Source organism: Martes martes (genome assembly GCF_963455335.1).
Source record: "Martes martes genome assembly, chromosome: 15".
In the NCBI taxonomy this organism is placed as follows: Eukaryota; Metazoa; Chordata; class Mammalia; order Carnivora; family Mustelidae; genus Martes; species Martes martes.
Genome location: NC_137903.1, coordinates 55,043,282 through 55,058,269, shown reverse-complemented (window position 1 = coordinate 55,058,269; position 14,988 = coordinate 55,043,282). Strand labels below are relative to the sequence as shown.

Below are 14,988 nucleotides of genomic sequence, written 5' to 3'. Positions count from 1 at the left end.
AAACGCTCCAGCCCCGCGGGGCTCCAGGACAAGACAGCGATTGGATTTCGCGTGGCCGCCGAGCTCCCCCTGCTCCTCTCCTCTCCTGCCCGGGAATCCCCGGAGCCAATCAGAGCGTAGCGGAGCTCCCGGTTGTAGAGTCCCGAGCCCGGGACCCGCCCCTCTTTGTTGCGGTGGCCAATGGACGCGTTCAGAACATCGGCGGCCGCCCGGGTGACTCGGTTATATGTCACAGAATAACATTCGAGAATGGGACATGGAATGAGGCGACGGCTGCAGCAGCCCCAGCAGCCGCAGCAGCCCCAGCAGCCCCAGGCCCAGGCCCAGCACCCGCAGCCGCCGCAGCAGCCCCCGCCGCCCCCGCCGCCCGGAGAAGCTCCGCGGCCATGAGGCCCCTGGCCGGCCCGAGGTAGGGTCGGGGGGCTGCGGCGCGCCCGCCTCGCGCCCCGCCCGCAGCCAGTCCCCCGGGTGCCTGGCGCTGGAACTCGGGGAGGGGTGGGGGTGGCGCCACTTGCACCGGCGCCTGGGGGCCGCAGCCGGTCCTCGCCCACGCGCTCCGGGAGGGCCTCCGGGCCGAAATGCGGCCGCCTTTGCAAGCCGAGGCTGCTGCTGCGCCCTCGCGGCAGCCCGGGCGCTCACGTGCCGGTACGTTCTGGGCGCGACTGGCGCTCTGCCACATCTGGCACCAAGGAATGCGTGGAGCCTTGCGGGGACCTCCTGCTCCTTCACGCAGCACGAGCTGTCTTTCTTCTCCCAACCGTCCACTCCGCACCCTCCACGCTCCGTGGATCCCCCTCCGGGTGTCTGGGGGCGGGTGTGAAGCTTGGGGGCAAAATTCGAGTCGCCTTCCTCGGGAATTGCAGGGCTGCAAGCTCGTGGGCAATTGCTGGAGGGGTCTGTCGGCACGCGGGGGGGAGCGGGGAGTGACGCTGGGCCACTCCGAGGCGCCACCGCCGTTGGACACAGTGACCCCCGCCTTTGGTGTCCACTTACCCGTGGTGTGTGCTGTCTCTCCACTGATTTCAGGCTCGGCCCGTAAGCGGAGCTCCAGCCGCCGCTCCCGGTTCGCGCGTCCTGCGGCAGCCAGAGGCATGGAGAAGGCAGTCCCCGCGGGGCGCTGATCCCCGTGCCGCGCCCGCGCGCACACGCCCCCCGCCGCCGCCGCCGCCGCCGCCGCCGCCGCCCCCGCGCGCCCCCCGCATCCCCGCCCCGCCCCGCCCCGGCCCCACCATGACCGGCTCCGCGGCCGACACTCACCGCTGCCCCCACCCCAAAGGCGTCAAAGGCACCCGGTCCCGGAGCAGCCACGCGCGGCCCGTGAGCCTCGCCACCAGTGGGGGCTCGGAGGAGGAGGACAAAGACGGCGGGGTGCTGTTTCACGTTAACAAGAGCGGCTTCCCCATCGACAGCCACACCTGGGAGCGCATGTGGATGCACGTGGCCAAGGTGCACCCCAAGGGGGGAGAAATGGTGGGCGCCATCAGGAACGCCACCTTCTTGGCAAAGGTCAGAGGCTTCGATGGACAGGGTGGGGTGGGCAGTGATGGGAACACTTCAATCTGCATAGCAAGTAGAGGCGATGTCCATTTTCCTGGTCCGGTTCTGGACTCCCTTATGCCCCCCCATTCTTCCAGACCGGTCCCCACCCCCTTTACTTAATTGAGAGGTTTGTCTTGGAAGCCTTAGAAATGGGGGAGGGAGAGACGGAGGGCTTGCCGTCCCGGGACTGTGTGGTCTGGTGGTGCCAAGGGTTCTTTGAATCTCCAGCCAAACTCTGTTTGCTACCCCCATCACCTCCTCCAGCAAAAGCTATAAGCCACCTGGTAGCCACCAGGTAACACCAGTGTTGCCAAGAATGCTCAGACCCCGCCCCCCCCACCCTACTTTTCCTCCTTCCCTGTCTCTCCCTTGCAAATGATTTATCAGGCTGTGAATGAATTTTGCAATCAACCAGTCAGACTTCTCAGCGTGAATCATTTCTAGACTTTTTGCCAATTCTTTTTTTCATGACAGTGACTTTCACCTCTGAAACTTGCAAAGCAGTGAACTGTCTCTTTTCTCAGCTTATCTGAGCTCCAAGAAAAAAAAAAAAAAAAAAAGAATAGTTTGGCTATTGCTTAAAAGGGACTTTCCAGTGCACATGATGCATTAGTCTCCCTGGATAGAGATGGAGGCTCAGGAGCGAAACTCTTTCTACCTTGGAGAGAAGCCAGCGAGCAGACTGAGTCTGGTGGCCAAGGGTATAGTTAGTAAGACGGAGGGAGGGAGATGTGTGGTGGTCACTCTATGAGTCCTCAGAAAGCAAGCTGCAGAGAAATGCTGCAGAGCCTGGGGGTGATGGCATGGCAGATGGTTTTCGTTGCCCCCTGGGGACACTGGTGTGGCTAAGAAGATTTCTGGGCTGGTCTAGGAATGCCAGACCTGAGACCTGAGAGGCCATCTGGCTGAGTCCCCAACCTGGAGCATCTGGTGACCTGAGCATCTGAGCCCTGCAGGCCAGAGAGCTGTGTGTGCCCTTGGGGGGAGTGATAGGGCCCAGAAGCTTCCTGTCGCAGTCAGTCAGTGCTTTTTTGCAGCAGGTCAAGGAGACCTTCACTATGCCCAATGAAGACCTTTCCTGCTTTGTTACCAGCTGTGATTTACCCCTGCTAGGCTTTCCTTGAGCAGGAGAACAACGCTGGTCTTGGCTGGCAGATTTTTTTGTCCTTACTTCAGATTTTTTGTCCTTACTTGACTGAGCCTTGCTTTACTTAAGGAGGACCTGGGAGCCCTTTAGCCCTGGAAGAGAGGTGGCCACAGGGGGACAGAAGCCTGTTCCTGCTGTCCCATGCTGCAAATCTAATTCAGCTCCCGACAGCTGACCCTACTGCTAACTGTGGCTTTGCCTCTCTCCTGGCCTTGTGTGTGCGGACCCCTTTTCTCCATAGGAATCAGGAAGTGTCTGTTTTGGTGGAGACTGCTCTCCCCACTCTCAGCAGAATCCCTTCTTCTTCCCAGAGACCTCGTGGGGATGGGAGCTCATCACCTCACAGGGCAGCTCGCCCAGGGCCTGGCCAGATTTGGGTGTTGGTGGTTGGGAAACTCTTGTCTTCAGTGCCACAGAAATTCTCCTTTTTCACCTTCAGCCCCATGTTACCACTAATTGTTGGGCTGCCCTTTGAATCAGAGCAGCGCACCCCTACCTCCTTCACTATTCATAGCTCCCTAGAATGTTACAACACAGCCTTCTTGGAGTAAAAATCAAGGGACTGAATTCTAGTCCTGGTTGTGCTGCCTCTGGCTTTGTGGCTTCAGTCACTCACTCAAAAAAAAAAAAAAAATCTGGCCTTAGTTTTCTCATCTGTAAAATGGGAATAGACAAGATTTCATATCAAGTTCCTTCCAGCTCTTCAGTCCCTTGAGGATATGACCCTCGCGTCTCCAGGTCTCCAATGCTGATCTGTGTGACAACAGAGTTGACTTTGAAAAAGTCCTCAGGACTGTGACCTGCCGTCATTCTGCATCTCCCTTTAGTTCTTTGTCCTTACGTAGCTCCTTTCACTGTGTCTTAGTGTCACAGTTCCCAGATCAAAGCACTCTCCTCACCCTCTTTCTAGGACACTTGCTAGTTTGTCAGCAGTCAGTCCTCTAAAATAAGCACCTACAAAACACAATATTCTTAATGTTGTCTGAGCAGTTTAAAACACAGATTACTTTTCCCTGAGACCCGTACCTGATGTTTCCATTATTGTGGCTGAATGATGTGTTCTTTAAAAAAAAAAAAAAAAGTTCCCTTTTTTACATAGCAACCACACCGTCTTATCTTTTCACAGTAACCTGAAGTCACAGCAGAACTCCTGCCAAGCCGGGAAAACCCCAGGCCAAACACGGACCTTGGCTCTTTGAACCTGAACTTAACATTTCTCTCTCTTTCGTGGCATTATAATAGCGTGTTCTCCGACTGCATCTCCGTATCCCCTTCTCCCAGGTCCTGACCTTCCCCAACCCCTGACCCCTACCTAGGTCCTGAGACGGAAAACAGCTTCAAAACAGCTCCTGGTTCCGGGGACCACTTCTTTGAACAGTCCAAGGGCTGTTCTCTCACTCAGCTGGGCAGACTTTTTCCTTTGGGTCTGTGTCCTTTTCTCCTTTAGCAAGTGTCTTGCTGAGGACTTCGTATAGAAGAGGAATGGTGGGGGCGCCTGGGTGGCTCAGTGGGTTAAAGCCTCTGCCTTTGGCTCGGGTCATGATCCTAGGGTCCTGGGATTGAGCCCCGCATCGGGCTCTGCTCAGCGGGGAGCCTGCTTCCCCCTCCCTCTCTGACTGCCTCTCTGCCTACTTGTGATCTCTCTCTCTGTCAAATAAATAAATAAAATTAAAAAAAAAAAAAGAGGAGTGGTGGGGCAGTGGTAGAGGGTTGGAGAGTTTCAGGGAGGCTAACCTTTTTTGGCAACTGGATATAGACTAAGAAGCAAAGGAGGACAGGGGAAGGTACCAGAGCTTTAAGAGGACTGAATGATACTTCTTTGCAGGACATTTTGTGAACAGCCATGGGAAGTTCTGCCCATAGGTCCAGGTGCCTCCTCCTGGGCGGGGGCGGGAGTGGGAGGTGAGGGGATCAGGGGTCTGGGGCCTCACCCCTTCTGCGAGCCTCCTTGTAAATGTGTGACTGCAGGCCTCGCCCCTGGTGGTTACTGGGTCCAAGTCAGCAGCTGACTAGGTAAAGGCGGGGGCTTTTCACAGAAAGTATGAAAAAGCAGCAGAGTCAGTCGGAGAATGTAAAGGAAGAGAAGGGAGAGGCAGAGAGAGTGGCTGGCCCAGAAAAGATAGCAAGGTGTGCTAGGAAACCGCTCCTCCTCCTTCCCTCCCGGCCGAGCTGAACTCTCCAAGGGGCAGCCAGAATGGGATCAGCAGGAAACAGCGATCGTTTCTTGAAGACCCCATGTTTTTGTGCCTCATTCTCATGTCGGTTCTAAATTAGGAAAGAATTCACTTTTAGAGGACTTAGCTTTGCCTGAGCAGAGAGGTGTGAGACTGTGCAGGGAGAGTTTGTGGTCAGGGCCCACTTCTGTCCCCTGCTAGCTCACACAGGCAACACACTCCTGCCTCTGGAACCATGGTCTGTCCTTCCCACTTGGCCCAAGGTTGAGACCCCCCAGAGCTCCATACCAGGCCGCCCTCAACCGGCTCCTGGCTGCCCGTGATGCGAAGGCCTGGGCCCCATCCTGGGCTCGGGAGTGATGTTCTGTGCCGCTTCTCCCGAGTTGCCTGGTGTGTCTGCACAGGCACCTGTTTCTTCCAGAGCAGGGACGGCAAAAGGCTTTGCTTTCTTCTCATTCTTTCTGGTTAAAGATTCCTGGTGCCCAGTGTTCTGGCTTGCCTCCTTGTCCACTGACATCATTTCTGCATTCTTTGGACGGGTGATTCTGTTTGCCGAGAATGGGATGAGAAAGAGCCTGACCACGGATCCTTGCCCGTGGTTCGTTTCGGTATTCTTGAACAATTATCTTCCCGGGAAGCCCATTCCTACTTCCTGCCCCCCACCTCCCAGGGCCCCAGACCGCAGTGCCTGGGTAGAGAGGCTGGTTTTGATCTCTTCCCTCTGGATTCCGCCTTCATCAGCTGGGCTGTGACTTGAGGGGCTGGTGGCCGGCGGCAGGCAGCAGGAACCTTGAGGGGAAGGACCGTGGAAAATCTAGCCTGGGGTTTCAGGTGAAACAGGGGAAAATAACATGAGGAGGGACTCTTAGGGTCTGTCAAGGAGAAGATAAAAAAAGAGCGTGCCAAGCGCATTTTATAAAACGGTTGTAGCGATTTATGTTCCCATTGTGCCTTATAAGAGCATCCCCATCGACATTAGGTGTCCACATTTCAGAATAGCTCTACTGATTGGAGGTGAAAATGGCATTTTGCAGTGGCTTTACTTTGCATTTCTTTCCTTTAAGCTTTTATTTATTTATTTGTCAGAGAGAGAGAGCACAGGCAGGGGGAGCAGCAGGCAGAGGGAGAGGGAGAAGCAGGCTCTCCTCTGAGCAGGGAGCCCGATGCAGAACTCGATCCTAGGACCCTGGGATCATGACCTGAGCCGAAGGCAGACACTGAACCCACTGAGCCACCCAGGCGCCCCTTTACTTTGCATTTCTTAAATTATTAGTGAGCCTGAAATTTTATTTCGAATATTTATTCACTTTTTTTGTGAATTGTGTTTTCATGACTGTTTTTAAAGTTATGGTAAAATATACATAACATAATTTTACCCTTTTAACCACCTTTAAGCATACAGTTCTGTGCATTAAGTAATTCACACTGTTGTGTTCCATCTCCAGAAGATTTCCTTCTTCCCTAGCTGAAACTTTGTACCCATTCAACGCTCACTCCCTCTTCCTCCCACCCTTCAGTCCCTGGCAACCGCCCTTGGGCTTTCTGTCTGTATGAATCTGATCGCTGTGGGAGCCGCAGACAGTTGGCCTCTCTTCTCCACTGTTCCGCTTTCTACGGTTTCTGTCATCCATGGTTCCCTGCCCTCTGGAAGCAGATGATCCTCTTTCTGACCTTTGGTCAGAAGGTCAACAGTAACCTAACGCCAGGTCACAATGCCTTGCATCATTCCCCTCGGTTTATCTCATTATGTAGGCATTTGATCACCTCCTATCTCAAGAAGGGTGAATATACTACAATTAGAGATTTTGAGAAAGATCATATTCACATAATTTTTATTACAGTATGTTGTTATACTTGTTCTATTTTATTGATTGTTTTAATCTCCTTACCAGGCCTAATTTATAAATGAAACCTTATCATAGGTATATGTATGCATGGGGAAAAAAACAGTATATTTAGGGTTTGGCACTATCTGCAGATTCAGACATCTGTGGGGGGTTCTCAGAATGTATGCCCCGCGGGTAAAGGGGGATGACGGTGTAAGACGTATCATATAGTATTTGTCCTTTCCTGTTTTGCTTATTTCACTTAGTATGTCCTCAAGGTTTATCACGTTGTAGCTTGTGTCAAAATGTCCTTTTTTTAAATTTTATTTTTATTTTATTTTATTTTATTTTTTTGGAGATTTTATTTATTTGTCAGAGAGAGAGAGTACACACAAGCAGGCAGAGTGGCAGGCAGAGGCAGCAAGAGAAGCAGGCTCCCTGCCAAGCAAGGAGCCCGATGCAGGACTCGATCCCAGGACTCTGGCATCGTGACCTAAGCTGAAGGCAGCAGCTTAACCAACTGAGCCACCCAGGCGTCCCTCAAAATGTCCTTTCTTAACACCAAATAATATTCCATTGTATGTATATACCATATTTAAAAAAATAAGCTATGCCCAACATGGGGCTCAAACTCATGACCCCCAAGATCAAGAGTCACACGCTCTACTGACTGAGCCGGCCAGGTGCCCCTATACCACATTTTGTTTATCCATTCACCTGTCAAAGGACATTTGGGTTGCTTCTACCTTTCGGGACATTTTTTTTTTTCATTAAAGACCAAAGAGTTTTCTTTTATTTTTTTATTATTTTAAGTAACCTCTACATTCCATGCGAGGCTTGAACTCATGATCACGAGATCAAGGGTTGCATGCTGTACGGATGAGCCAGCCAGGGGCCCCTGAAGAGTTTTCTTAAAACTTTGAATGAACTCTTCACGAATGAAGGATATTAGCTCCTGGTCAAGACGTGTCTGCAGGGGGAAGTGACTGTGTTCTCTTCCACTGGGGTGAGGAGGCATCTTTGCGATGTTCCACGTCGAGTGTGCAGACACTCAGGCCCTGCTGACTCTGTCTTCTAGTTCCAGGAAAGTGCAGACCATCCAGGCTTCCCCACGCTAGATCCCGAAACCACATCAGTAATGAAGACTAACGTAGCCAGCCCTTCCAGAGTACCAAGCGCCAATGCCAAGTTGCCGGCTTTGTATATTAGGTCCTACAGTCCTCACAACCGGCCCGGACGGTTCGAAATAGGTGATAGTTTCCTATTTTATCAGGAAAGAAACAGGCTTAGAGAGGTCATGGAGCTCAACAGGGTCCGCAGCGAGTAGGTGATAGACCAGGGACTCGGATCTTGTGTCTGTCTCATAATTAGCAGCCAAGGAACTCGCCTGGTTTGTACAGTGCATTGTCCTGTGGGGGCATTGGCGGCCTGAGGTGCTGGCTGGGAGCTGGCCGCCAGCCTGAGCCCCAGCCAGCCGTCCCAGACAGCAGGGTGAGTTGTAGCCTGATGACATCAGCCCCTCAGCTGTCTCAGCTCCTCTCCCCCTCGCAGCCCTGCTCCCCAGCTGGGGCTGGTGGAATGTGGCCACAGCTCCCGCACGCTCTCAGCCGGGTCTGAGGTAACCAGGCAGCTGTTTTTCAAAGCCTCTGGGCGCCACCGGGCTGCTATTCTGAGGACCAGCTGCTGCCTGCTTCCCACCCCACCATCTGGGTCTTGTGGGCTCTGTTGGGCTTGGGGGAGTCGAAATAATTTGGTGGTTGGTCCCCACAGCCACCTCTGAACCAAGTCCCTTGGCTGTGGTAGGGCTCTGGCCAAGGGACACCCCTCTGAGGATCCCTTGGGTGATTGGTGATTCTTTGGGGTTATTTCCGCATGCTCTTCCCATCCTTTGTATTAAACAGAATCAAACAGCACTTTTCTGGGTAGAAATACACAGAATGTGCCTTAATGCTGTCTCATTTCCCTCCGTCCTTCCTCCGTCTCCGTGTGCCCTCGTCCCTGGCCTAGAGCTTGGAACATAGCAGGTGCTAAAGAAATGTTTTGTCACATCTCCCCTTCTCTCCTCACTTCTCCGTGACATCTCTGGCACATCCTTACGCAGAATTCCAGGTATGGGTAGATCAGCGGATATTACTGCAAAAGCAAGGGCAAGATTGACGCTTCTAGTGTTTGTAAGGGCAACCAGACAAGGAAATATTTCATAACACATAATACATTTCCTCAGTGTGCACGCGCACCTGCGCACGGGGCAGGGTCACGTGAGCGAATGGTCCCATTGGAACCTTTTGCTCCCCCAAATTACTCTCCAAGACAGAAATGTGATTTGAGTGGATATGTTGTAAACAAAATGTAGTTTGCAGAACAGCTGTGTGTGTGTGTGTGTGTGTGTACACACACCCCCTCGCATTCACACACAGACACACACACACTCAGCACCTTGGCTGTGGAGTAGGATGTGTGATTCGTTTCCTTTCTGCCAAAGGGGCAGTTGCTGCGAAGTAGAAAGTTGCAAAGCCAAGAGAAAAGAGAAGCACTGAGAGGAAACGAATGTCAAGTAGCATTTTTAGTAAATGCAGCTAAACCTGTGGAAGGTGTGGAAGCTGTAGAAGTAGGGAAGGGCCCCGCCACAGGCCCAGGGGCGCACACCCTCCCATGTTGGTCGCTGCAGGCCCGAGCCTGGAGAGCAGGGAGAGAGCCAGAGCGTGCCCTCTGGCGGTGTCTGTCCCTGGGCCCCAGCCAGGCGGCCCAGCACTGTCCCCGAGTGTCTCCACCAGCAGCTTCACCGTCAGCTAAGCACTAAATCCCCAGGGCCTCCCTTTCCCTGTTTTCTCGAGGATGAACTAATCCGCCCTGCGGCCGCTTCTGCTCCTCCCTAAGTGGCTTACGCCTGGAGGAGCCTCCCCTTTCCTTGGGGCAGCAGCTCTCCTAGAGCCCCAGGCTCACGGGGACAGAGTGCCTCTGTCACCCCCAGCCCCGCCCCGCCGGAGGCTGAGCTTCAGGGACTGAGACGCGCACAGGGGGAGGAAAGCACACGCCGTCCCTCATCCCTCGCTTCCCAGGAAGAGACGGGCTGGGTGAGAAGCCCCCGCTTGTGCTCGCTTTTGGCCTCGTTGGCAGCGGTGCTCAGAGCTGCCTGGTGTCTCAGAGCTGGCGTCTGAGCTCTAAACTCCTGGGAAGAGGCACTCCCCGCCCTCCCCCCCCCCACCCAGTGTCACCTGCTGTTCTCTTCTCTTCCCGGCAGCAGTTAGAGCTTCGTGCGCTCAGTCATAGACACTCCACCGGCCAGGGGACCACAGGGCTCATGACTCAGACGGGCTGCCCTTACCTAGGGAGAGTCACAGCGAGAGGGGGGTCTTTGCTAATCTACTGGGCCAGACTCGGGGAGGGGCCTCGATGGCCATGGTGTTGAGGACCGAAGGAAGGCATGTGTGGCACCTGGTTGCATTCCTTCAGGGCACCATAGGTCTCATCGCTTCTCGGCCTTTTAGCTAAGATCAAGTGCAGGGCACCATAGGTCTTGCATTCGGTGGTGTCCCGGAGTGTAATGGGTCATACCAGCCATGCAGCAAAAGGTGTAGCCATGCAGTAAAAATGTGAGGGTGACTGGGGCGCGCCTGTGAACACCCTGGGCCAGACCGAGTGGGGGACACTACAGAGAGCATCCTTGGCTTCGAGGAGATGACGCTGAGGCCCCCGTGGGGAGGCAGGTTGCGTTCACATTCACAAAACACAGAGGGCCGTAGAGAGCCGTGGTGCCCCAGGGCAGAGCGTATGCAGAGCGGAGCTTCCTCGAGGGACCCCGTGGTCTGGGGAGACCTTGTGCGGGCGGCCGTCTGCTGTGCTTCCTGCCCCGTGGCTGCCCCCGGACATTGGGCCCGCTGCATGTCCTCGATGAAGAGTTCTCTCTCTACTGCTTTGCAGCCTTCAGTGCCCCAGGTTCCGAACTACAGGCTGTCGATGACGATCCCAGACTGGCTCCAGGCAATCCAGACCTACATGAAGACACTACAGTATCCTTCCAACCAGGGTCTGGGCGGACCCCGCGGGGACGGGCATGGTGACCTCGAGCCTGGTGGCAGGTCTGTCCCTGGCTGGTCAGCAAATGCTCTCTAAGGTTGGTGAGGCCAGACATAGAGGGGTGCCCCCGTGTGAGTCTTGAAGGCATGATTATGGGGGAATGTACTTGCCATGATCAGACCTTTACCCTGTTAGGCAGGTGCGGGCTGGGAGGGCAAGGCACAGTGAGGCAGCAGTGGCCGCCCGGAGTCCATCTTCCTTCCTCCCCTCCCCCTCCCTTCCTTCATTGTCTTTGTTTCCGTCCTCCTCTCTTCCTCTACTGTCCGTCTTTCTCCCTCTTCCATTCTGGGCTTTTTTCTGCTCTTTTTCTTTCCTTTCTGACTTTTCTGCCGTCATCATGACTGCTCATGGTCTGTAGGAGGCCCACCTGGCATTGCCTTTGGCTCCTCAGGTGCCCCAGACCAGCAGCCTTGCTCCTGTCTGCAGGAAGAAATGCGGCCCTGGGATGGGGGTCCTCTCCCCTCATGTGAACTTGGAGAAGCACAGAGGAGCCCTGCGGGTGCAGGCTGAATTCAGACCAGTCCGACTCTGGTCCTTCTCTCTGCCCGGGGCCTTGGCTTGCTTATAGCCAGGATTAGTTCTGTTCTGTGGGCCCGCACCAGTAACACTGTAAGAACAAAGGAGCAGAGGTGGTTGGTTCATAGGCCACTGCGGGTATTTTTTTCAGGGCTAGGAATTTTTCCGTCTAGGAACGTGAGTTGGGCTGTCAGAGGTGTCTGTGAGAGGGACAGACCACTTGCCTGCGTCCGTGAGAGGGACTGACCACTTGCCTGCGTCCGTGAACATCTCAGAACTAAGCCAGCATCAGATGCCCTACTGAGGCCGCTCTTGGCACCCTGACCCCCAGCACGTTGTCCAAGAGGTCAGTTCTCTGCTGACGTCTGTCCTTTGTCCCCAGAGACATAGAATTCAGCAGAAAGGATTTCATGGGGCACTGCACACTTGTCCCGCGTGCCCCAGAAGAGGCCCTTCCTCTCTGTGCTACATGCAGGAATCCTTCCTGTGGATTTTTGTGTCCTCGCTGAAGGGAGGGGCATACCAGAGGGGAGTAACACCAATTGCTACTGATTTGGGTAGGCAGATTACATCATTAGCCTCTCAGTTCTCACTTCACAGGCAGTCGCCTCCCTTGCCTGGCATCTCCCATGCATGGAATCCTGAAGCCATAGTAGAGGGCGAGTTGGCACCAGCCTTCAGGGCTGAAGCCAACAGTCCTAACCTTGAGCAGGCTATCAGCTATTGGTGCTGACCCCCAAACTGGGACCCCTGGGGAACATAGTATAAACTTCTGCCAGGACAGACCTGGGCCCCAAGAGCCAAGCTTTCCTGGGTGTGACTGACTTTTCACAGAACATTCCAGAAGGGGACAGAAATTAGAAGAGCTCCCCACTTCCATCTAGGACATGATCTTCACAAGGATCAGGCAGCCAGAGATGAAAGGGAATGATGGGGATTCCCTGATAGGGGACAAATGTACACGTGCACTACTTTTGATCATTTGCCCAGAAACCCTACAGCACATTCTCAGCCAACTTTTCATAGTTTGCCTGAAGGATCTGCTTTTTCATTTTCTTCTCTGACCCATAACGATGGTCACTGACCTAGATCACTGACCACAGAGAGGGCCGGAAAAGGGAAAATGCAGCAGTCTGCTGGGATTGTGTCCTTTGGTCCCCTGGCCAGCGGAGCCACTGCACAAAGAAGACAGAGCGTGACCTCTTTGTCTTCTGAGCAGACTTTCACAGGCACACCTCGGAGACATTGCAGGTTCTGTTCCAGACCATTGCAAGAGAGCAAATACAACCATAAAACGAGCCCAGTGAATTCTTTGGTTTCCCAGCGCATGTGAAAGTTATGCTGACGCTACCCCATAACGTAACCGGGTTGTTGGCCCAGAAGCATGGGCTTCTGGAAAGACAGGTGCCCCCGATCTCTGCTGCATGAGGAGAGGCCTTCTGAGGGTCAGCTCAGGCTCAGTAAGTCCCTCACTCTGAAGGCAACGTTTACAAGAGGCTTCCCTCCACTCCCCCAACTCACCTTCTGGGGCTCGTAACTGTAAGGAACTGAGAAGGGAAGGCCAGGTAATTTTTGTTATTTTATTATGGGTTTGTCTCACCTTACACACTAGGTGTATAGACTAGATCTATGAACAGGGAGAAAGTTATGCATACGGGTAGAATTTTGGCCCACTGAATTCTACTTTAAATATACCAAGAATCTCACGGTTGGAATGAAGTCTTGGGTCAAGTAAAAAAAAAAATCGTTTTACCATGAAGATACATAGTCCCTCATTTTTCTCTTTTCCCTCGAAGATTTTTTATATTGTATTTTTCAAAAGCTGGGCAAGCCTAGATACAGTGATGGGCTCTTCTTATGGCCTGAGCTGATAATTTCCAGCCTGGTGAGCTTGTTAAAATCATCTTCCAGTTGTCACCCTGGAACCTCCAACACAGCAGTCCAAGGCAGGGTAGGGTGACTCTTAATGACATTAAGGGTTAGGACCATGGCCTGAAGTTGGAATCTCCAGGGGTGGGGCCCAGGGTCTGCTTATCATGACCCCTGCCCAGTAGTTGTTATGCAAGCTTGTGTCTGAGTGTCTAGGCATCCCCGTGCCAGGAGGGGATCCTAACCCTCCTTGGAAGGGTGCTCAGCGCCCCCTGCTGCCACTGCCCGTACCGCAATAGGGTCACACATCTACTCTCCTACCCCCGCCAGTGTTACAAGTTCTCCATTCATGAGCACCTTCCCACCACGTGCTTTTTTTCTATAGGATTTTGCTTGAGGCAAGGAAGAGAAATGTGTAAAGCAACTTTTCTTTAGGCTCTGAAAAAAAATCAAGATCTAGTCTGCGAGAGCATGGCATCAGGAAAACTTTGGTCTCCTTCAGAATGACCTGGCACAGGCTTGCCAGTCCCTTAGGCTTTCTGGGCAACCAGCTAAACCCCAAGTTGTGGGTAATAGTGTCATCTTCCCAGACTTAGTAACCATTGTCTAGTAACAGTCCAGTGAAATGAAGGTGATGTCTCTACAGTGAGCTTTGCTACAGAGACTAGACGCTATTGAGAAACCCTACTGCCATCCACCCATCCTTCTATCCATCATCCTTCCCTTCCATCCATCCATCTGTCCATCCAGCCACCCACCTGCCTAACTCATCCATCCATCCACCCTTCCGTTTCATCCATTCCATCCATCCATCCATCCACCTCTACTCCTCCATCCATCCATCCATCCATCTATCCACCATCCATCTACTCTACTCCATCCACCTCTACTCCTCCATCCGTCCATCCATCCATCCATCCATCTACTCTACTCCTCCATCCATCCATCCTCCATCCATCCACCTGCCAATCCATCACCCTTCCATTCTATTCATTCTTTCCATCTACCCACCATCCATCCATCTATACATCCATCCACCCACCTTTCCATCCCATCAATTCCATTCATCCTTCCTTCCTTCCCTTCATCCGTCCACCCTTCCACCAACCTACCCATTTGTCCATCCATCTGTCCACCCGTCTATTCACTTATTCCTCATTCATTTAACAACATTTGCTAACTGGAATATGTTGGACTTGTACCAGCCTTTGTGGGGGCTATAAAGATAATAAATAAATGGTCCTAACTCCCAAGGAGCGTGTAGTCTGATAAGTGAATTAAGACATGTATTCAACAAATGGAATACAGAGAAGACTGAAAATAGCTATTATAAAGGTCCAAGGTGTTTTGAAGCTTAAGTTAGAAATTAGATTTTCAAGGGAAGGACGGCGAGGATTAAGAGGCTCTTGGCTACTTTGTGGCTACTGGACACTTTCTGGAAAGCCCCTCACTCCTCATTCCTCATCCCTTTGAGAAATCAATGCATGGCTTCCCCTCTGAGTCACCGGGATCTTTGGAGTTTTCTATCACTTTCCCTTTACACACTTCACCCAGATACAATCACACAGGGACCCAGTTCTTTGAAATTAGGAAGATGAGACCGCTGAGTGGGTAAGTGGTGCACGATCCGTGGGCCAGGGGGCCACTCTCCACTTGAAAGCTGTCAACTCCCTCTCCCACCCTTTATCCCTGTATCCCCTGCTCCGACATCCTGGTCTGTAAGGGGTGGGGGAGGGGAGGTGCCCCATGGCCAGGTTGGTTGTGGGGCTAGGGGCTGGGCCACACAGACAGCTAAGCTCTGTGGGAGATACTAACTCTTATGGAGGTACAGGAGGCCTGG

General features: G+C 53.1%; 1 protein-coding gene across 2 annotated transcripts in view; it reads left to right on the top strand.

The window, feature by feature from the left end:
* The first annotated feature begins 251 nt into the window (after positions 1-251).
* VASH2 (vasohibin 2) overlaps positions 252-14,988 on the top strand; it is a 36,353-nt gene continuing 21,616 nt past the window's right edge. For both annotated transcript variants that reach the window (XM_080823967.1, XM_080823966.1), the window contains exons 1-4: positions 252-409; positions 1,027-1,506; positions 10,608-10,696; positions 14,703-14,759. In XM_080823967.1, coding sequence (XP_080680093.1) covers positions 1,231-1,506; positions 10,608-10,696; positions 14,703-14,759 — 422 coding nt within the window. In that variant the 5' untranslated portion in view covers positions 252-409; positions 1,027-1,230. The remainder of the gene's footprint in view (positions 410-1,026; positions 1,507-10,607; positions 10,697-14,702; positions 14,760-14,988) is intronic.